This window comes from Haemorhous mexicanus, chromosome 3, assembly GCF_027477595.1.
Source record: "Haemorhous mexicanus isolate bHaeMex1 chromosome 3, bHaeMex1.pri, whole genome shotgun sequence".
Lineage (NCBI taxonomy): Eukaryota > Metazoa > Chordata > Aves > Passeriformes > Fringillidae > Haemorhous > Haemorhous mexicanus.
Genome location: NC_082343.1, coordinates 24252637 through 24276915, shown reverse-complemented (window position 1 = coordinate 24276915; position 24279 = coordinate 24252637). Strand labels below are relative to the sequence as shown.

General features: G+C 39.8%; 1 protein-coding gene across 2 annotated transcripts in view; it reads left to right on the top strand.

Moving 5' to 3' along the window:
* Nucleotides 1-24279, top strand: part of HHAT (hedgehog acyltransferase) — a 165611-nt gene that overhangs the window by 88161 nt on the left and 53171 nt on the right. For both annotated transcript variants that reach the window (XR_009485707.1, XM_059841113.1), the window contains exon 11: nucleotides 822-966. Coding sequence is in view for 1 of the 2 variants with exons in the window: in XM_059841113.1 (XP_059697096.1) it covers nucleotides 822-966 (145 nt within the window). In the remaining variant the exon portion in view is untranslated. The remainder of the gene's footprint in view (nucleotides 1-821; nucleotides 967-24279) is intronic.

The window sequence follows — 24279 nt, the reverse complement described above, 5'->3', positions numbered from 1 at the left end:
GCTGTTTGCTGTGTACTGAAGGGTTTTACTCTAAATTGGATCCTATTGGAAGTATCACCCACCCTAGAACATTGCTACTGTTCACATCTGTCAGCAAAAATTCCTCAAGGGGCATATTTTGTAAAATAAGAATGAATCCACTGAATGTATGGAACTGTGTCCTGTTCTGGGCTCCCCACACCAGGGACATGGACATGCTGGAGTGAGTCCAGCCAAGGGACTGATAGTGAAGGGGCTGAAACCTCTGCTGTAAGAGGAGAAGCTGAGAGAGCTGGGACTGTTCAGCCTGGAGGAGAGAAGGCTCAGGGCAATCTTATCCATGTGTATAAATACCCAGCTACAGCCTTTTCTAAGTCGTACTCAGTGACAGGACAAAAGGCAGGGGGCACAAACTGAAATCCAATTTAAACATAAAAAAATACATTTAAATGCAAAAAAATCTCTTTTATTGTGAGGAGTTGCCCAGTGGTTGAGGATGAGCAGTCTACATCACTGGGGATATTCAAAACCCAAACAGATATTCAAAAACCAAAGAAAACCCTGAGCAGCCTTCTCCAGCTGACCCTGCTTTGATCCTTCAGAGGTCACTTCCAGCCATAACTATGAGTCAACACTGCTTTTAATCAGAAAGCCTTATCCAACTTGAATGGCATTGGTGAGAGGTTCTGCTAGATATTTAAAAATCTTTGGGATCTGTTCCATAAAGATTTGAACTTCTGTATGAAAGTTGTTTTGTTGTAATGGCAATGTCTTTTTCTAATGCTGCTTGGAAATTTGCAGGGATTGTTAACTTCATGTGCACCTTTTGTTTTGCCCCTCAGGAACGTTTCTTCTCGCCAAGATTTCAGCGTCGACTTCATGCTGTCCTAGCATCTGTTAGCACTTCAATGCTGATTTTATCAAATCTAATATTTCTTGGAGGAAATCAAGTTGGAAAAATCTACTGGAACAGGATCTTTATGGAAGGCAAGTTTATTTTTATGTGCTTTCTAGACAAGAGAATGTTCCAAATGTTACCTTGGGTGGCCTGAGCCAGGCTTTTCTCTCGCTGCACTAACTGGGAGTTAATTTTTTTCTGGTCAAAACGATCAAAAAATCTGAGAAAATTCAAATAACTCTGCAGGGTGCATGACTACAAAGAAACATTGCTTTTCTCCCATTCAAGCCTAGAAGGAGGGCTGTCAGGCTTCTCTGACAAGAGAAATCACTGAAGATCACTTAATAAATGTGTGACAAATTACCAAGTTGAATTTTTTCCCCACTCTGCATTTCACACACGTCAGTAAGGATGGATGTACTAAAGCCAACCCCATAAATTCTGTGGATGGCTAGTGGATAAGGTCTGCATAATACAGCATAATTGAGCAGGCATTCATGGCTTTTTTTTTTTTTTTTTTGTAGTGAATGTGATTTCAGGCTGGGAACCTGCTGACTATTGAGGACAAGTGTGGGGACAGGGGAACTTGGGTGACAGTGTCAGCCTGTGGTGCTGCTGAATAAGCAGTATGGGACGTGCTCTGAGCTGACTCAGGAGACAGGGTGAGCTTTAATTGTTTTGCCAGAGATCAGTGTAAGTAGGACCAGTTTTCTTTTTAGGTTCTTACTGCTGCCAGTCAAATGAAGATCTTGTAGAGGAATATTTCTTCCTCAAGAGGGAAGTACTAATAGGCTTCTGTGCCTAGTAGTGTTCTCTTAAAAAGACCACCACTGTCTATGGCAGTGTTTTCTCCTCTTGTTCCTTTCAATGGCTTAGAAATCAGCTGTGGAGTTCCAAGATCCTACTTAAGCATCCCAAAATAGTGAAACTCTTAAAGAGTGAGTTATGTATATGAGTGGAGCAATTTATCTTCTGAACTAAAGGAGAAAAACCATTCAAAGAGCTTGAAGAAGGGAACATTTTTAGCATGAAATATAGTGAAGTTTTTTGTTAATACTGGGCAGGAAAGAGGGAGTACTAGATTTTGCTCTTTAAAGCATAAAATACTTGTTTTCTGTTTTTTGAAAGGTTTTGTTTTCTCTTAAATTGTTTCCTTCCAGTTAGTAGGCTAATAGTAGAAAATAAGCTGAGAGAAAAAGTTGAAAGTAAATTTGAACATCTCTTCTTATTTATTAAAAGAAAAAAAAGGATTAGGGAAGTTGTTTATCTCAGGCTTACAGCCCCATACAAACTATTTCCATAACGCAATCTGTATATTAAATGAGAATATATATCAAGAAAGTATGCCTTCCTTGTTAGAAGGGTTAGTGGTTGTGCAGGGGTTTGCAACTGATGAAGAACAATGTTTTATCAAGTATAACGGTATTTAATTAAAACAGAATCAATCAATTATTGATTGTTTTTCTAGGATTGTTCTTTTTCTTGGGGGGGAGGGGGTAGTTCTTTGATCTATTCCTCCTGCACTTGAATACATGGAGTTACCAGTCATCTAAGACAGGAATAGGAAATTAGTTTAGTCATTTGCATCTTTGTTTCCATGATGTTTTAATCAAATTAACTTTATTTTTAGAACATGAAAGCTTTTGCTTAGCACAGCTCATACTCCACTAGTAGAAATCTCAGTGTTCAGCTTTGGGAGCTTTGCATGCCTCCAGCATTTGATCACTCAGATGCCTGTGAGCATATTGTTTAACTGCAGCGTTGTTCTGACAACTCCCATGTACAAACTGAAACATCCACAAAGATTTTATTGCATCTACACACCTGATCCATTGTGGTTTTCTTACTGTGGAACAAATGGGGTGAACTCTGGTGTCACTCCAGGCTAGGGGATGAACAGACCAAGAGCAGCTCTACAGTGAGAGACTTGGGGGTGCTGGTGGATGAAAAGCTGGACATGACCCAGAAAGCCAAATGTGTTTTGGGCTACATCAAAAGGAGCTTGGGCAGCAGGCCAAGGAAGGGGATTCTGCCTCTCTGCTCCCCTCTGGTGAGAGCCCTCCTGCAGTGCTGTGTCCAGCTCTGGGGTCCCCAGCACAGGAAGGACATGGACCTGTTGAAGCAGATCTACAAAACTGAGTAGAAGCATGGAGCACCTCTCCTACGAGGAAATGCTGAGAGAACTGGGATTGTTCAGCCTGGAGAACAGAAGGCTTCAGGGTGCTCTAATTGTGGCCTTCCAGTACCTGAGGGGAGACTGCAAGAATGATGGAGAGGGACTTTTTACAAGAACCTGTAGTGACAGGACAAGGGGGAATGGCTTCAAACTGAAAGAGGGTAAATTTAGATTAGGTGCTAGGAAGAAATTTTTCCCTGTAAAGGTGGGGAGGCACTGGAACAGATTGTCCAGAGAAGTTGTGGATGCCCCATCCCTGGAAATGTCCAAAGCCAGGCTGAATGGATCTCTGACCAACCAGGTCTAGTGGGAGGAGTCTCTGCCCATGGCAGGGGGCTGGAACTGGATGGTCTTTGAGGTCCCGTCCAACCCAAGCCATTCAATGATTCTATTATTGAAAACCAGCCAAATCCAGAAGGATTATTCAAAACTTGGTCTTCAGTTTCAACTAAATTTAAGTGCTGGTCTGTAAGAGAGACAACAAAAATCTACATTTGGAGTGTGCATGCTAAAAGCTAAAGTGAAATAAATTTGTTTGTAGTCTGCACTGTTCTGGTGGATCCAATTCATCAATATTTACAGACTAAACTGAACACTACAAATATGTACTCTTTGATCATTCCTTTGTCAGCCCAAGAACAGATGAGATGATCTAGCTACTTGGCTTGAACTCAAGCTTTTGTCTTCACCTTTATAAAAATTCAGTGGAGATATGCTTCACTTGTTAGAACTAAGGGTGGTGGTGGTGGGTGGGTGTTCTGTTAGGCAAGAGGGTATTTGTGTGGGTTTTTATCTTTGTGCTTCATTTCTGGTGAGATGCAAGCGATATAACGTTCCCAAGAATTAAGATTTTTCTTTTGTGCATTATGATTCTGGAGAGCTTTGATTAGAACAGATGTTGATATTCTGTCATTGACTTGTGAAAAATTGTCTAGAAATCTGGTAAAGGACCCCCAGAGCTCTTTTGTGTGTAATACCCAAATCTGAGTCATTTCACTTGGTAGACAAAGCAATGTCACAATGTCCAGTAGGTTACTGAGATCTGCTAAATATGCATCTAGTTGCTTTGAGTCACTAATTGTTAGCTTTGAGTTAAGAAGAAAGAAGATATTCTGTGAATTTCAGGTTAAAATATTAGAAATAATATTCTCTATTTAAAAGCTTTTTGATCTCTTTGAAATTTACTTTGGTTTAGGAAACGTCAGCAGGGTTTTGCGCCACTCTAAAACCACAGAGTAGACATTTCCATTGGGAAGACATGTCTACATTCTCAGGAACCCTCCATCAGGACTTGACATTGGCTGACTGAGGTAGCAGAGAGCTGTGCAGCACTACTGTGACATAAAATCCCTGTGAGGTCAGGAATAGTGAGATGTGGAAACAGAACCTCCCACCTGTGCACTATCAGCTGCAAAGAGTAGTCAGTTCCTTTCCTTTGTTCAAATCCCACAGAATTATGTCTACAAAGATCTCTACATGTAGGAAAAAACTAGAACAGATGTGTGCTTCACAGTTTGTAAATGTAATTGGCATTTGTAGATCACTAAAAAGTAGACAAGAACATAAATGCTAAAGTCCAGCTATAAAACACATCCCAGAGCAGAAATAAGATCTGCAGGTTTAGGTGCAACCTAAGATGATGTGTGTGGCATTTTCAGGTCTGGCAAGTAAATGAAGCTCAGAGTACCAGAATTGTAAGGCCCTTAATGCCCAGCCTACAGCACTTCATAGTCAGAAATTAGCAGTTCTGTTGTATAATACCGAAAAACAGAACACTGAGGAGCAGCTTCCTGCTAGCCCGTGTGGGACAGTGATGCAAATTTAAACCAACAAGCTCTTAAAGGAAAGTTTTGCTGAAGCTTAAGATGTATGAAATGTACTTCTAGTTTTGCTCTTTGGTTACTGGAGAGGATCTACTCTAGTCTTTTGCAAAGACTGGGTATTGTCAAAAATCTTTACAGCTTTTGGAGAGTGGAGAAGATATGGATATGAAAGCACTTAAACCTCAGGGCCAGCACAGTCAGTTCGAGGAGAACCATGCAAGTGGGATACCTTTGTTATCAAAGGTTTGTGAATTGCATTCTAGGGACAGGCTTTAGATGAAGTTTCCTGGGATTCTTATTTGACTGATACTTGTTTTGAAGTGCTTTGGCAGTGCTTTCCACAGTTCCTGTACCACAAACAAGGGGAGTTAATATCTGAGCATGTATTCTTTAGTATTTATTTTGTTTCCTCTTGTGAAAAATAGATTAAATTTATCTGGCTTTAAAAATATTTTTGTGCATCATTAAAATCACTGGTGTCAAAATTATGAGAGCAGAGGTCTGTGTGTCTTGTGTGTATGAATATTTGTTCTTAATTTTGTTCTGAAAATTCTCTCTGTTCTTTCTGTTCAGACCAGCCTTAGTGCTTGTTTCTAACATGTAATTTGGCCCTGTTATTTGCAAAGAAAAAAGTTCCTATAGCAAGCATTTACTTTGATCTTTCTTTAGTAAGAATTTTCTCGTAAGGGACAGTGCCACAAGTGTCTAATAAGAAAGTAGGAGAAATATCTTCTATGTAACAAACCATTTTTAATCCTGTATTCTCCATAATTCTGTAAGGCTTCACTTCAAAATGAGATGCTCCATCAAGAAGGGTTCTCTTTGGAAGGGCTCACTCCTGCATCCAGCACTGTGCAGTGCTTTTGGTTAAGAGATTGAAATATTTTATCAAGCATGGATGAAGGCATTAGCCTGGGGACATAAGTGTATTGGGTGACAAAAGTCTAAAATTCTTCCTGGTCTTTTTCTGGCTCACAAGGAACAGAGTCCAGATCAATGAGGAGAGCACGTAGTGCATTTCAGGTGTGTTTTACTTTGAACAGCTGTCTGAAAATTGGGCAGCTGTGATTTAACTTAACTGTAAACCAGTACTTCAGCTCTCCAATTTACCTTGCCCAATTGTGAGGAGTGCCTCTCTGGAGGGCAGTTCAGCCCACGTACATCTGTCTTAGCATGGGATGAGATGCAATGTCACTCTTCACTGTGTTCAGGGGCATTTTGTGCAGCCTGGTTTAGATTAGATTGAACACCCAACCTTTGAGAAGGTGTCCTTTAGTAGACATCCTGCACAGAGTGAATTTCACCCTCAGTTAGGAGTGATTTACTGCAGAATGGCTGGCTGGGAAGAAGTCCTGCAGTGAAGGATGTCTGACTGCTCTACCAGATTGTGAACTTCCTGTATCAACAGCATGGTACCACCTACAGCAAAAGCAGACCTTGTGCAAAGATGCATTGACAGCAGTGCAAAATGCATAAATGCTCTTCTCCTACATGATGTTCTGAAAGCTAAAGTTAAAATAGGTGCACTTTTGGTTACTGCAGTTTAAAAAAAGCAGTAAGCTGATAATTAGGAAGAAGGAAATACAACAACACGATTGGGACCCTTATGGGTCCCTCCCAGTTCCAGCTCTGGATATTCTATGATTCTATGACATTACCTAACTAAAGCGTTGGATTGCCAACTTCAGGGGATGGTCTCCAGGTACAAAAAAATCTGTCAAGCAATGTAGAAAATACTGACGTCATCATGATGTAGGAGTAATCTCTAAATTGCCTCCAGACCCATTCCAAGCCCTATTTTCATTAGGCAGTTCATCAGCAATTAGAGATGTTTAAAGCAAAAGTAAAATTTATTTCTGCATGTCTAATATTTTTTCACTAAATGAAGATGGCAATGCCTTTATTTTGCTTCCAGTTTTCCCTTTTTGGCTTGCTTTTAAGCAAAATCAGATCCTATGCTAATCAGAATTCAGATAATTGATTAATTTATAGGGAAAAGAAAAGATGTTCTCATTAGCACCTTACCTACTTTACAGAGGCAGAAAGCCTTTAGACTTCTCCCCAGCTGTGCAGCACAGCAATCTCAGATTGTGTTTCACAGGGCATCTTAGGCACTGATTTGCAAGTGGGAATTTCCACAATCATGGCATACGAGATTCAGAGGTATGAGTGAAACAAAGAATTTGGTGTAACATATTTGATGTAACATGCCTAAATGTGGATTTTTTGGCTTACTTTTTTGGGTTTTTTTTTTGTTTTGGCAGAAACAGTGGACCGTTATATTATGATATTATAATAAAATTATGCAGATTGCTAATGACACCGTATCTATCAGGGGACTGAAAATTATTCTAACAATCTCTATTTGTTTCATTTTATGCAAATCTCTTTGTGCATGAGTTGAGAATTGCAGTGCTATCAGCATATTTCAAGTCATCGTCCTGAACTATTGTTGCCTTTAGAAGTTTTGCCCTTGGTTGTGAAGACAGTGAAATTAGGTTGTTGCTGTACAAAAACTCATTTGTATTTTAGTAGTAGAGATGCCTAAGTTCAACATCTAAATAATTTAAAAATGATGAGTTACTTATTGTGCAGCTCCATGGCTGTGTGAGATGTCAATAGCAAAAAGAGGTGAGAGATTCCTGTATTGGTTGTTGTATGTTTGAGTCTGGCTCATACAAGATCATGTCTTCCCATCAGGTAAGTTGTTGACTGTATGCCTCATGTGCAGGCAGGGGAGGTAGAAGGCCTCGGGATGATCTGTTCATACGACCAAATCCTTCAGAAACTGAGTGCTGCTGGTCAGATTAGGTCATACATTTAGCACATTTTAAGGGCTGAGGGAAGAGGCTGAGGAGCAAAGCAGTTAGAACTCATTATCCATCAGGGTTTAGTTGGACATTTTAGCTCTGAGGTCTTGCCAGATAATATACAACAATGTCTTAGGAGCCATATTGCTTGTAACAACTTCTGAAATGGGTTGCAGTGATAGATGTCGTTATCTAGCTGTGAAGAGCCTTAAAGGTGCAGGAGGAATGAAATCATGCAGCAGAGGAACTAAAGGAATCCACAAAACCTGTCAGCTGGGTATGTGATACTTCACTGTCTATTCTATGCATCTCTTGCAAAGTCATTGCTCAAATTTCTTTGCAGCTGAATGAAAAAGGAGGGCTGCTTATTGGCAATTCAGAGTTTCAGACAGCCCTTGTTTTAGTTTGAAAATTCTGTTGTAGAGTAGCTGGCATATGGTCTTACAGCAGTCTTGAACTGTGGACCGCCCCCCCCCCCCCCCCGCCAAGGTATCCCCTGATGGAGAGACCCCTAAAAAGTTCTGTGCCAGGATTGAGAGACAAAACAGCACTTTTGTTTTTTTCAATCTTCAGGTTTCTGTTTATTTTTCTCTTATCAACAGTTCAGTACTCCGTCTACATCTTAGACTTAGCATATGAAGAGAAAGGCACCAAAAGCCACAAGACACACAGGTTCAAAGTCTTTTAAAACTATTTTGTCCAATTAACTCTTAGAATGTGTTTTATTTCTACCAGTAACTAATTATTTGTCTGTTCACACAACATCTGCAATGTGGTTCTTTCTAACCAATCCCTCTGTGCTACCAACACTTCAGAAAAGGGAGTAGGTGAAGAACAAGAAGGAGATCAGACAGCACCCAAAATCCTCCATCTTGTCTTCTGTCTACCTCCATACTAAAACCCCAAAACTCCAAGTTTTTCACCCTGTGATAAACTATACTATTTATTTCACACACTCGTAGATTCCTCTTCATCCCAAAGTCTTGGAAGGCCTCCATGGATGAAGGTTAAAAGCAGTGTTCCCCTGGGGATCAGGACTTCTCAGGACAGGCAGAGAAATATTCCCTGTGCTTTGGGTTCCAACATTGTTCCTCCAGATTTTCACTTTCACTGAGAAATTCCACTTGCTGCTGTTATGCAGAAACTTACTTAGGGTCATTTTCTCCAAAAATACATTTATGAACATTATATTGATAAATTGCGTAATTTAGAGTAATATTGCATAGTGGCAGAAGTATTACTGAAGATGTCACATTTTTCTAAGTGATTCATTCTTCTTCATGCACAAAGGAAACTTGTTTTCACAATCATTTATGTGACCTTGCTTAGTGGGTGCAGTTCATTGGGATGTGAACTGGCAAAATACCAAGAAAAATTAATTTTGGTCTGCAGCAATAAGGAGGCAGTATTTGGGTTTTTTTTCCTCTTGCACCTCCCAAAGGATGACAGCTGTATACAAGTAAAAATTCACATATTTTTGGGAGGCATTTTCTTCAGAGTTGAAACAGTAAAGTGTGTTCTGCCATTTTCTGTTGAATCATGTTGGTTTGAGCCTCTGTTCTATGTGAAAATTGTTGGAGCATTGCTATGTTTAAATTCAACTCCTGCTGTTTAATCTCAATAGTTTACCATTTGTCTTTGTCTTTAGATTCTTATGTCCTGATCCTGCAACCAAATCAATGCAGAAAGATTTTTCTGTCCAGAAGGTTCCAGAATATGTGCAGACATATCTGCTGGGATCAATATGATTCCAAGGACAGAATCAGTCATAAATAATCTATATTTCATATATCTTATTGAAGCCTTTATTTTTTTATTTATTAAGCCTTAAAGGCTTATTAAAGCTTTTATCTTATTAAAGCCTTTACATGGGGCATGTACAAGTGAAAAAAAATGCAGGGCAGTGCACACCATGGCTTCACATAGAGTTCCCTGCTGTCCACTGTGCTGCATCTGACTTACAGAACTAATTAAACTACTCTGCACACAGAAAATGGGGAGTTGTTCTTACATTGTGCTGCCTTCTTGTCAGTTTGCATCTCTTTCATAAAGATACTAGTTTGCTACTCTGTGAGCTGTGCTGATCACAGGCAAAATGCCCCCAGATTTTCAATTACTTCGGAAAGGTTCATACAACCTTTTTCAAATTGTTGTGATGTTGCTATTGAAGTACAGTATGGTATGATGAGCAGTTGTTGTAGTAGATTGGCCAAGTCCATCTTTCAGATGTAACCTTGCTGATAGCAGCAGGCTTAGTGTGGAGGCTGGAGTGAATGATGCCACCAAACACACTTGCCCTGCTGGTGTGGCAGGTCAGCCTGTGCTGGTTTAGCATAGTCTTTCAGAGGCTGAAGCAGTTTGAATGTGTGGACTCTTTATGCCTTTAACATAGCATTTACATAAAAAGAACAAAACTAATTTTTCTGTCAAAAAGCTTAAAATTGCCATGACTGCACATCAGTGGGTAATTCAGCTGTGCCTTCTCATTGCCCTGTATTTTTGCCACACATATTAAAAAACCTCACAGTGGCCCAAAGAAACATAGCTGGGTATAGAATACTTGAAATGCTGTGGTCCCTGTGCTTATTGGGAAATCTGTGCATAAATGAACTCATGGTTATGGTGGCATGTCTGTGTCTGATTAGTAAGAGACATTATTTCTGCTAACATGTGCAACAATCAAGAAAAGTTTTCTGAGGAATGATGAAATCTCTTTCTTTTCCTGTACTCAGAAATTTCCAGGAGTCTTGTAGGTGCTACTTCTATCTTGTCATTGAATCCTGTTTCTTTTGTCTGTCAGCCCCTTTCATTTGTCCTCAGACTTGAGCCAGTCCTGACTCACACTTTTTTTTTAACAAATGTTTTTTGAGAGAACAGTTCCCACACACAGAAAGTAACCTTCTCACAGCAGGAACTGGAACACCAGCTGTATTTAGCTTTGCAATCATTGAGACTTTCATGACAACTTTCTAAGTTGTTTATTTCCTGAAAATAATGTTCAAACAGCATTGTGGTATTCCACAATTATTGCCACTTGCAGCCTGCTAGATCAAATTTTCTCAACTTATAGCAAAAAAAAGACACCTTTTTTTTTTTTTTTTTACCCCAAATGCCAGCCCTGCATATCAGCTTGAGACTGAGAATTCTAGCAGGTTTCATTCTGGTTCTTACACCTCTACCAGTGAAGTCAGAGGTGAGAAAAAACCTCTTGTAAAGATGCATTGGCCACAGAGGAGGCTGATCTTTTCCTAAAATGAGTGTTCCCTGTGCACAGGCATGAAAAGCAGTTAAGAGCCTTTTTTTCTCACTGAGGAAGTCTGAAAGGATTTTTACTATGCTATAGCACAGTTCTGCTGCATTTTTACACTAATGCTGTTTTCCTTATAATTTCATCTAGGTAAACAAGCAAAAATTGTTGTCTCTGACTATTTTAGCATCCTTTCTTTTTAATCTCTGAATGGATTTATTTCAGCCATCTTTAAATAGCTGCTGCTTTAAAGAAAAGAGAAGCTAAAAGTACAAGAACCCAGAAAAAAATCAGTTGTTTCAGCCTTGTCTTGACTGTTGAGTTTTGGGAGAGGGTTTGTTTGGTGTTTGGGCTTTTTTAAGAGGGAGAGAGCCAAGCCTTGTGTACATGTTCAATAAAATTTATAGACTTACACCCTTCTAAGTGCTGGCAGTTCTGGAAAATGACTCTACCTCACATCATTCCATTTACTACTAAATTGCATGCTGGGACAAGTTTTCTTAAGGCACTTTGCACCAGCCAACAAAGACCTGGAACTGTGAAGAGCTGGGATTTAAGTTCATGCTGAACTTGGAATGTAACAAACTTTCTGTGGGCATTATCAAACCCTGTGAGAAGCAGCACCATATGATGGAACATACGGCTGTGCTGTCCCCAGGGAAGCACCATGAGCAGAATGTGTCTCCTCCCTAAACAGCTGCAATTTTCCCTCAGTGCTACTCCAGTCACTGCCAATCTCACTGTTTAGTGTGGTACCTGTAAAGGATGGATAAGCAGGGAAGCATATGGCTCTGCTGCTTTTTGAATCTCTTTGGGCACTGTCTTCCCCTGAGAAAATGGAGAAATATCTGTTGTCTCCTGGAACCTTGGTTCTGTCTCCTGCAGCTGCACCCCTGGGGTACAATGCTCTCCAGTGCTGTCATGGGGGTGACTTGTGATGATCATTTGGATACATGAAGTGCATGGTTTGGCTCTACCTAAGCACTGTGAGATCAGATAGAATAAGAGTACTAAAAGAGACAGTTCCCAGAATTGACTTAATAATCCTAGAAATATTACAATTTTCTGTTGGTGCATGTTGCACCCATCTTTGAGTAACAGAATGTACCTGAGATATTAGGCTAAATAAATGCAAGAAATATTAATGACTTAAAGCCAGTCAGAGATCATCATAAGCATCCCCAGTTATTGTTACAAATTACATCTGACACTTGCAGTTCATTCTGTAGTGAAATAATGATAATTTTCAGAGCAGAGGAAGTCCTCAGGAATGTTACTTCCAAGAAAGTAATGGATTTCAAGTACTAGGGTAATTTTTATTTAATACACTGTCTTCCATTTTATCTTCTTCATTTCTCACTTATTGCTCCTAAATTTCCTGACCTAAGGTGAGCATGTGCTGAAGCCCAGTAGTGACCTGTTGGCTTGTGGCTGTGTTTGTAGGTGTTGAATTCTCACTGTTGGTAGGTTACCTTAAAAGCCTGTTACCAATGCCTTGGCTATCCATGCTTTAACAAGATCCATTTTATTTCTGACAGTTGTTGAGATACCTGACAGAGATTTTCCACAAATCTCTGTCAAGCTGCCAAACTTGTGTATTCCTGCCCATTCTGAGGGCATGCAATAAATGGTGTGAGTCACTTGAAGCTGCAGAGCAGCACACCTGTGTTTAGGCATCTTAAGGAGAATAAATGCTCTGTTGTTAATAACTGATTCATAATTGATTTTTCTTTTAAGGCGACTTCCTTATTTCTGTATCTTGCATCAAAAACTGGTTAATAACATGATAACTTTTTTGTGTTTTTAGTATCCATCTTTTTTTTTTAGTAGCCATGTAAGAACATTGGACTATTGATTTTTATCCCTTCTGCCCTCTTTCATGTGGTTTTTATTAGACCCACAGCTAAGCCCTCAATCAAATATAATAATCCATCTGCAAATTCTAACTTAGGCTTTAAAGCAGTCCTTGGAGAAGAGTGACTTCTGTATTATACTAAAGTATCCATAAAAACTCTCCCAGTGGTGGGACTTTTATGTCTGAATAAAGATTTATCTTGTATCTAGGTTGAACACAATCTCAAATCCTTGTACTTGTGTGGAGTGTTGTTGTTGAAGAGGGTTTTTTGCTCTTCTAAAATAGTAGCAAGGTGTTACTGAAGTAGTTGCATTGTTCAGAAGGAAAAGCATCTTCTTTAGTAGTCCTTAACATTGGAGGAAAACTGTAGGTACACTGTTCCATTACCTGCAGGTTAATATGTATCCTACAGTGAAGAATAGTTTGCAAATAATTGAAAATGTTTTAAACTTGAATCTTCTGACTATAATGCTTGGCCAGTCCCCATGTCTGTTATTTATAGTGAAGGTATAAATAGTGAAGGTATTTAACAAGTAGCTTGCATGTGAATAGTTGAAAATCAGCTTATCAGAGAACCTTAATGTTGTCCCAGTTGCTATTACCTTTGTTTTAAAATGGTTAAAACAGTGATCCTCTTTCTAGCATGTCAGTTGCACACAGCTTAGAATGTTACATATATACATACATACATAAATACATACATACACATTATATATATATATATATATATATATGTATATACATGTGTACATCTATCCTTTCACTGCTGTGTATAAACACTGCTTCAGGTACTTTTTTACTGCAGCAAAAAGGAAATTCAATATTATATTTGCAACAGCATAATCTTTAAGACAGGGGCACTATTCATCACATCTGAAGTCCAACTAGTGGATATCTTATTCTTCACCCAGCATTGAGACAGGTGACAATTTGCACATTTCTGGCCAAATGGCATGTTTAAATGTTTGAAGAACTGTCAGCCTGTACCAATGTGGAAAATGAAATGCTGAAAAACTCTAGAGAGCTGCTAATAGTACGTACAGACTTTCACCTTAGCTTGGGTTTATATTTTTCCAGGTCAGGAGCACCTGACAGTTTGTACCACTTGGTAGTTTTTTTCTGTGCCTCTGATATATAACTGGGAAGAAGGGATTGGAGAAATTTGCTGTTGTTAACAAAAACTCAGCAATATCATGGTGGGTCTGCAAGTTTCTCTAGGAGTGGAATAAACTTGGAGACTGAACTCCTGCTCTTGTCAATAGTTTGATCACTTGATACCACAGCAGCTTTCATAAAAACTATGAAAAATGTCCATAAAAATGTCCATCACACCCATCTGGATGTGTCAGGAGGGGAACTTACATGGGGGTTTGTATATTAGTTATAGAAGCAAAAACAGTGTCACTCTGTATTCCAACCCTCACTAAATACATCCTAGCAGAATGAGATTCTCTTTTCCATCATTTTCTTACCCAGAGTGTTCCCATTTCATCAGATGTAACAGGAGATCTGCATGACTAGTACAGGAAAGTGCCTTGTAAGTCAGCACATAGAGCCAAAACAAGGATCACCCAGACCCTGAGAGTAAAACCATCACTAGAGCCCTGATGGAAAACCATCAGCAGCCCCCAGAAAGCCTCTGAACATTATTTGACTCAAAATTCTATGAGAGAAGACTGCTGTACTTGCTACATTTTTGGTGTCCACATGCCTAAAGCCCTCATAGTGTTCACTGAGGTGTGTCAACACTTGAGACCAGTTTAATACAATTTTCACAATGTGATTTGGCCAGTGCTGCATATTAAATTAGTGACACAAGTAGATGGAGAAATCAGGAGTCCTGGGTCCTATTCATTAAATCCTTCTTGCACAAAGACTTAATGGGTATAATTTGAGCTGTGTAGTTAATATTTTGCATCAGACCAGCCACATGATACACTGATGGTGGCTCACCTTTCCAGTCAGGAGGAGGAGTTTCATGCTAAACATGGAGGGTCTGGATGAGCATTCAGAGAAACAGAGAGAGCAGTGTTTGTTAGTTGGATGGGATTCATTCAAGTTTTACAAGCAAGCTGTCACTAAAGACACTCAATAGTCTTTTTAAATGTGCAAATATTCTTTCACCATTGGGTCAGACCAAGGTTTAGTACATTGTCACACTTGAAGGTCAGTATTCTTGGGGTCCCAGGTATCATGGTAGCTGCCAGAACCAGGTGTTCAAGGCAGAAATGCATAGGGAACCATCCAGGCCGGGAGAGTTCAGGACAGCAAAAGCTTTCATTACAGTGAGAGCCTTTGCAAATGAGATCAGTGAATGTGTTGCTGACAGTGACTGCAGTGAATGTCCTTGTGCACAGGACAGGACATAAATGCTGGCCAGTACTTGATGGTGCATAATGTTACACCTCCCAGAAACAGCAGGATTTACTTTCTTTTGGGGAACTGAGAAAGAAGTCATTATTTCTTTATTTTACAAATATGTGTTGGAACTCTGCACTCTTCTGCTGTTGACAAAGATCTCAGATATTTTGCTTAACTACAACTAAAGTGTGAGAACAACAAAAGACAAACACTAATTAGTATTCTTTTGACTGCTGTTCTGAAGAAATGGAGCTGTATTCTCAGCTCCTTCTTAAGCTCCAGTGGAGATTAAAAGAAAGCAATGACTATGAGGGAAGACCAAAAAAAGAGAAATGGAAGCAAGGCAGATCCAGCCAATTTCTCCACAATGCAAATTTATGCAAAATAAGCCTTGAAGAGAGACCTGCATTGAACCTCCTCCATCTTTGCAGATTTCCTCCATGGCTTTTGCATAGGTTTTCACTCTTGGCTTGGAGAAGAGCTGTTGTCCAGTTCCTCTTACTGGGCTGGTTTGTGGAGCAGACAGTCCCATTGCAAAGTAGCACCAGGAACACGGATGGCATTTCGTGCAGTGCAAGATACCAGTGGGATTAGCAACTGGCTGCAAGAGCACTTTGTGTTGAATGAATAAGCTATACCTACTTAAAAATGTACTGCAGACCAACATTTTAATTTGCAAAAGCAGAGCTCAGATCACATCTGCATGTGGCTGCATTAGCTTGTGTGGCTGGCACTGACACAACTGCTGAGGATACCCCCAGCAAGGTGCCTGATCTTGGCACTGGAGGGCAGCTCACACAAACTGTGGAATTACTGGCTTTTTTCTTGGGATTTTTTGTTAGAGGGACTTAGCAATCAAAGCTCACATGCTGGAAACAGTTTTTTTGTCCAGGTTTTTCTCTTAAAAGAAGTTGGATGGACAGGAGACAAACAGCTTTTTGGACTCTCCAGTAATGAAGACAACTTTTTCCTTGGTGATAGAGGTTAGAACAGCTGTAAAACTTTTTCATTTTCTGCAGAAATTTGGAACAAATTACAACAGTTGTCAGCAGGCTGAAGATTGCAGAATGCAATAGATTCTACTGTAATTTAATGAAGTCCAGCTAAGGCCTAGGAAAGATGTAAAGTCCACGTACTCTGGCTGTGCTACCTCTGATCATTTGTTCTTTTACTTGATTTCTAAACCAAAAAAACCCCATTTATCATGTGCAGAATGACTTTTTCTCTGCTAGTCCACCATTTTGAAGAGGAACATCAGAAAGTATAACACCTTTTAGATGCATTTCTCTTTAATTTCCCTTAAAAAAATATCAAAACCCTAAGAAGAAATCAAAAAGTCCTTGCCTACAAAGAGTGTCATCTGGAATAAAATCTAAGCCATATTCAGTCATCTCAGATTTTTACAAATAGGTAATGTCCTTAACAATGTTCCTCCCTGTATGTTCTTTCCCTAATTCCCTGAACAAATAAACCAGCTAGTGGGTTGAGACTTTATTATCATTATTATTAGCAGAGCTGACTCAAGAAAAACATACATGAGTTTGACTTCATCAACACCTACATTTTATTGAAATACCACAACACATTAGTGGAGCTTTGTGTCTAGCAGACACTCTACTTGCAAGGCATGAAAGGCAAATTGTCCTTATTTTGTTCTTTTGGTCATATTTTAATCCTTTGAAATCCTTTTCCTAAATCATTCCCAGGGAAGAATTAAAGGCTTGACTACTTTGTGACTACTTTTATTTTTGTAACTTCTTTAGTGGATTGCCCCTTTTGACGGTTTTGGATTTTCCTTGTGGTTGTTGAAAGGCATCAGGATTCACTCAGGGCTAGAGGATGTCTGATGGGTGGTCCATCACTCTTGGCTGACTGACAGTAATATTGCTCTGCAGTAGCTGTCACAGATCTGTTTAGGATATCATGACTTTGAAGGGTCAGCCCTTCTCAGTCCCAATATCACCCTAAATATCTCCTTGATACAAAAGAATCAGAATAGTTTGAGGACATGAAAGAGCAAACTGCCTGAAGAGACTGAGTAGCATACAAATGATTAATGAAATTATTTATTTGGCACTACTGGCATTATTTTTTAGATAATGTATTCAGGAGGAAGTAAATCAGTAAAGGGATTTAAGAAGCACAAAAGGAGATTTCAGTATAATGAATTTCATTCTCAGAGGTGGTACCAAATATCCATAGGTATTACAGGCAGGATTTTTGTGTGAAGCATAAATAGCTTACTCAGATTTTTAACTCTGCAGTACTGTTGAAGATGGCATTAGTGCTTTGTATTACTTTGATCGTTCACCCTGTTTCTGTTGGGAAGTGAGTGTTTCCCCACCATGTAAGAAACAACAGGATTTCATTAGTGCTTTGATGGCTGCTTGAAGAAGCTGATAATGTTATAGCCCCTGAAATTATAAATCTCATTCCTCACTGAATTTCCAGATTGTTCTTTTGAAGCAAACAGCACCAATGTGAAATCTTCAAACTAGTATGCCCACATGTTCAGTGGTGCTGTAGACTGTACTGTTAATATTTCATAAAAAACCCTGTGATGTGATATGGCCCCACTTGCAATGGGGTGATTTCAAAGTTTCCATTTTTTAAATTGAAATATCTACCCATGCAGAATTGGTTTGCATACAACTGTCTTCGCATTGAATCATGGAGGAGGGGGAAATGCTTGCCTGATATCATTTTACTGTAGGCTAATTTCAGGTGAAGAAGATAAAGCATATTTACTTAATGAGAGTTGTCCAGTGCTTGGTTTTGAAGAATCTCCTGTGACAGTCCCAGAGCTTTTTTAAAGAGAGGCTGATTGAACATTTTGGTTTATGCCGAACAGTTTAGGATCAGGTTTGATTATGCCATTGTTGGCATCAGTTGTACTGAGCTGGAGTAGGAGTGCTCACAGGATCATCACTGCTTTTGCTTAATTGAAAGGTTCTGAAAACACACCTTTTCATTAGACCATTAATAATCTGCTGTTTTGTTTGGGAAAAGGAACATTAATAGGCATTGAATATTAGCACTGATGTAACCATGATCCAAATAGATGCATATGTTTATAAACACACAAAACCTTAAACTGAAATGGCTCTGCCATTTTTCCTTTTATTTACCATAAAATGAGGGAAAACTCATGAGGTAGCTACCACACACTAATTTATACACAGCAGCTTTTCAGGGTTAATCAAATATCTGAAATTACCTGTATGCTAGAGTTAGGTAGAAGTTTCCCTTGAATACTGTCTGAAAAATTTCTTAATGCTCAAGTTTTCAAACACAGGAAAGGAGTGTTAAAAAGCTGGAAGTGTTTTATGAGAGACCCTGGGGAAACTTTCTTACACATAACTTTGCTTGAATTTGATATGCTGGAGCTGCTTTTTAAATTTTGTTGGTTTTGTGTTTGGTTTAATTCTGGTGGCTGTAACCTCCTGCCTTAGCAGTGCCCTCTGTGTCTCATGGGGAGCTGCGGCCAAAGGTGAGTTCACAGGGCACCTTGCTGTTTCCTGATAACTTATCTGAAATGTTATGGACATATTCCAGGATTTCATCTTTTTCCTTTACGACAGTGATTACTTTTCTGGATTTATCTCTTAATTTGTCACGCTACCAAATTTCTGTTTCTTAAAATAATCATTCTGTTGCAGTGCTTCTAATTTCAGTGATTATTGCAGCTCATCTGTGTAGAAAAGTAGTGGCAAAATTCCAAACTAAGGAGTCTTCAATTTAAAGTGCCAGAATTAGTAGAGAATAGCATATTCCTGGTCAGTGTTACTGAGCAGAAAGCCTCTCCATTTTGGCCTCCAGAACATAAATGTGCGCTGCTTCATTGGCAACTGAGCTGTGGTTTCTTTTAATCTAGTTCTGATAGTATGGCATTTTTCCCTTGAAAAGGGAGGAGAAAGCAGCTTGCTGGAGATATGGCACAGAGCTTTTCAGCCCAACAGAGAATTTTTACCCTGTAACACCAAAGGAGACACAGAACTGTTGTGTCATAGATAGCCCAGATCTTTCAGCAAGTGAAAAAATAGTTTGACAATGTTAAATGGGAGTGAGGGGCGGGCGAATTACGGTTTCTGAAAACCCACGTGTTTTGAAATATATTTCATTAGAAATATTTGAAATTAGAAATTTTCCACATTAGAAATATATTTCTGCCACTTAGAGGTCAAGCACACTTTTCTTGTGAAACAACATTCTGACTTTTGGTGAGATATTGAAGAAGCCCTGTAGCTACAGAAATCAACACCCATGGTAATACAGTCGGTTGGTTTGGTCTTTGGTTCCCCTCCCCCCACCCAGATTAAACAGTGTAAAAAACCTGTCAAAATCTGGGGATTTTTCCCCTGGCAATTCAAATTAAAATGCATAGATGAACCTTTATTGAAGCTGAAGTGGAACTTGCATTGAAGGACAAGATTTCATTCCATAACTTAAAGGAAGCAGCACAGAAGGCTCAGCCGTACAGTTTTGTGTAACAATGTGATTATTAGTGTCTTAGATTGCTCCAGAATACTGTATCAGCATCTGAATTTTGGAGTGCCTGTCATTTATTTCCTTCAGTTAATGGCAAAGTTTAAGAGACAAAATTTGCTTTTCTGTTGCTATTCCCACCATCCTGCTATTTGGTATAGTTTTGACCTGCAACAACTAATTATAGTTCTTTAAGGACATTTAGGAATTCTTCTTCCAAGTTTTGTTGTTTGCATTTCCTCCAGAATGTCAAGTATAACCTTGTGAGGATAGTTTGACATTTCTGCAGCTGCACTCCATCCCAGTATGTTTTGCTCATGACCAGATTTAGTAAATTTCCTATGTTCTTTTTCCAGAAAGAGAATAGATTTATTGGACATAATTAGTTTGTTTTAAATAATGGCTGCTTATCACTCTTACCTTTGTCATCACAGAGGTTGTTTGTAGTTTTTGTTATCTAAATATTTGTGGCATTCCTTTAGTAATTATACATGCCAGCATTTACAGCTGCTCTCCATTAAAATGAGCCTGCCTGCTCTGCAGCTACTTTTTCATCATTTAAGAAAAATTGGCTTGTGGTTTGGAAGGGGGCTCAACTCATTTGGCACCCTGGCCGTGTGTCGTGTAGCTCTTTGGGTACTCCAGGGTGTCTGTGGAGAAGCATCGGGTGTGTTAGCAAGGATGTGCCTGTTGGGTCACAGGCTGGACCAAGCAGACAAAGGAGAGCTGCATTTCTACTGCTCCCTGTCCTGCTAATCATAAGTGCACCTAAGAAATGTGGGGCCTCGTGGATGATGAGTACAATGTCTGCATAACTAAAACATCAAGTTGAGCTGATTCAGACTTTCTGACTTACGGTGGTTTTCTCCCCTGTATAGCTGTCTGCTCATTATCAGTACAGAGTTAAGAATGCCCAGCAAATGCAGCCAATTCTGTGAATCTCAGCTTTATTGCAAAAGGCAAATAAATCTGGGAGAGCTATTGTAAAGGATTAGCAGTGGAGTGTGTTGCAGTTATAAATAGTCACCAGTGCTCATGATTGTGAGCTGCATTTACACACCTTTCCTCCCAGTGACGGAAATAAATTGAAAGGTGACAGGAAGGTGATGGATGAAGAATTGATGGATGCAACTGTCCTCTCTTGGCTTCTTTTTAAAAAGGGAAAGCACTGTTTGTATTACTGTCATGCACAGAACCAGTACCTTTCCTGAGGACCATGGAAAAGGTAGCACAGAATTCAGCTTTGTATTTGCAGTTCTGGAGCTTGGGGGTCAGTCACTGCTTCATTAGTTCATGTGTAGGAGTGATAATTCAGGGGAGAAAGGAGATTAGCTTCTATTAATTACTATAAATCCCTTACAGCATCATCTGTGGTGGAATTAATAAGCAATTAGTTGCTGCTGGAAGCTATTGAGATTTCAAATATATAAAAAGTAATGATGAGTCAGAACTGCATCACATTTAGCTTTGTATGAATGTTGAGGTTGAGGACGACCATGAAATTGTGACAGTGACAAAATCCCACCAGCCATCTAGACAACTGCCATTTCAGACTGGTGTTTGTAAGATCTGAAGCATTTTTAATTCTCCCTAATTCCTATTCAGGACCAGTACTGAAGGGATGAGTTTGTATTCAAGGGCTTGTTTCTTGGCTGTCTGCTGGAAGGGCTTTGCTGAATGACTTATTTGGGCTAATGTAATTAAGCTGCTCTCTGAGCCAAGCCCATACCTGTGTGAGTGTGCTGTGGGGCTCCTGGGCATGCTGTCCTTGCTCTCTGTGCACACAGATGGCAGGGCAGGGCCAGGGCTGCATCCCCAAGCAGCTTTGTGCAGCACAAGCAGCAGGTGACACCAAGGGTCTGCTGATTACAAAATGCTTTTGACAAGAAAATTGAAAATGTTAATTTGGTGTAACACTCTGAAAGCAGAAACTCTATCTTAGGTGCACATGCAAAATTTCAGGCTTAAGGGGATCTTTCTGCTCTCTCAGATATCTAAGGGGAGAGTATGGATACGACAGGAACAGAGTCATCTTAGGGTTGCAATAATAATAAGGACAAATGGCAAAAGTCACAAGTTGCAAAAAGGGAATATGCAATTAAATTTCAAGGGAAAAAGTTTCAGAACAGATTGGCCAGAAAGGCAGTGGAGCTCTGCTGACAAAGCCCAGAGTGACCTAAACTGGTGGTGATGGCACTGAGAGAAGATGAGAGACCCCTCTGGCTTAAATAGTAGTGTATAGTCCTAGCCTACCTTCATGAGTCCTTGCATAGTGTGTGCTTTATGAAGAGGTTACTTCAAACAGGATTTGTTGGTTAGCATTGGAAGGTTTTAGTTTCAGCAGAGAGACATCCACTGCAGGCAGATTGTGTTGCTCTGTGATGCTGTAAGCAAAGACAGGCAGAGGATTCACTTCCAAAGCATATCTTTTCATTTTTAAAGGGACTTTTTTTTTTAACTCTCCCTTATGCATTTTGTCAGGAACATCCAGCATGAACTAGATAAGTAACTCTTACACAGGCTCAGATCTATTATTTAAAATGAATCACAAGTGAAAACTGTTGTTGCAGAACCACTCTGTGTAACAGTCTGGAGCAGACTGGAAAAGCTCCAACTTGCTCCTCATACTCATATATTTTCATGGTCTCTGGTGCTGTGATAGATTTTTGGTTTCTGAGATTTGAGTTTAGCTTTTAGATTTACTTGAACTGCTGGAACAATGAAATGTGGTTGTGTGGTGAGGCTTGCAGCTGAGTATGGCAGATAAAAGGCTTATCTGCCTTCTAGTGCATTGTTCAACATTTTTAAAAGTTGCTTCTAATTTCAAATGGGAACAATACAGAGAGGATTAGCTTTGCCTTAACAAATGCAACAATACAGTACAAATTATATGCAAAGGCATCTAGGCTGAAACTCCTACTTGTACCTCTAAGGTGCGTGCAGTGTATGGATGTTGACACACAGTTCAATTTTCTTCTTTATTCTGGCCCAAATATCTGCTTTTTAGACTTTTAATTTCATCTTTGTCTCCTTTTCTGTTCTCATTTTCCTTTTTCCTTTGCACAGACTGTTTTCTTATACCCTGTCCTCAGCTATGTCCTTACCTGCCTATCCTGCAGGTACTTCCTCCCTTTTCTTCCTTATCTCTTTTTTGTTACTTTTTTTCTGGTATCTTCTCTGCCATCCTCAGCATTAGTCATGCACAATCCCACTTTCATTTCTACCTTTAGTTATTATTATACAATAGTGTATTCTCTTCTTTATGCCATTTTCAAGCACGGAAGGATGTGATTTTGCATCTGCAGAAAAATCCCCCAGCAGTTCATTGAAATGGCTCTTTGCCAGCAGTAATGATCCCACAGACCCCAGGGCTCCCACCTCCAAGGCAGCACTGAAACAGGAACAAGCTCCTAACTGGGTGCAGCTCCTGGGGCTCTGCAGACATTTAGGGGTCTTTGGAGCACACTGTGAAGTTTGTGTTGTTGGCCTTTCCTGAGCTTGCTCTTGCATGCACACTCAGCAAAGTGCTGTGCTGATGCCTCTGTAGGCTTTCTCTTGTGCCTGTGCAGGGTGACCTGTCCCAGGCTTCCTTTCCAAAGCAGATTTCTTCTTCTTGTCACCTCCGATTAGTGTGATATAAAAAGATGTTTCTTCAGTCTTCTGTGTGCCACTGATTTATTCTGGTCAATAGCAGCCTCTTGAAAGTTTCATTACCCAGCTTCATTTTTGCACATTAACTGAGCTCTGTAAATCTCTGCTTCCCTGCCCCCCAGTTTTTCATTATCTGATACTTTTTGCTTGGGGCAGTTATCTACCTGACAGATCAGCAGTACACCTTACGTGAGTTATGGCTTTGACTCCTGAACCTGGTGCTTAGAAATATGGAAGCAGAGAGGCACAATGTGTTCAGCTCCTGGTTTTCTGGCTGCTGTTGCAGCCATGGTGTGGGCTGAGTCAGTGTCAGGTCCAGAGCCAATACAGTGACATTGAAAGGTGCTGGAATCCTATTGTCAACAGTGCTTGTCATCCTCTTTGTGTGTTATATGGCTTTGTATGCTAGAAAACCTTCTAGCTTCTGACTTGAATTTCACATATTAAAAAGGAGAAATTGAAGAAATGTTTTATTTCCCAAGTTGCCTTTCTTTTTTACTGTAAAATCAATGATGGAGGGAACACAATCTACCTGTCTTTTTCCTCTGCTGCTTGCCAATCATGCATCAAGTTACAGGGGAGGAATTTAAGAGCAGCTCATGGTGGCATCCAGCCAACTCAGCGAGAGAGGCTGCCTGCAGAATTCTGTTGCTAATGAAATGGCCTGGCCCATTTCATTGATAGGTATTGATCAGCATTGGTGTGTGTTTCTGGGGCTGATTGCCCAGAAAGGGTCATAGAGAAGGAAACAAGCTGTACGCTGTGGTGATTGACCTTGGTGTCCACCAAAGCCACTCTGTTGCTTTCCCTCCTCAGCTGACAGGGAGGAAAATATAACAAATGTCTCATGGGTCAAGATAAGGAGTGGGAGAGGTCACTCAGCAATTACTGTCATGGGCAAAACCGACTCAACTAGGGGAAAAGATAATTCAACTTATTACCAAACAAATCAGAGTAGGGTAATGAGAGATAAATCTTAAAAACAGCTTCTCCC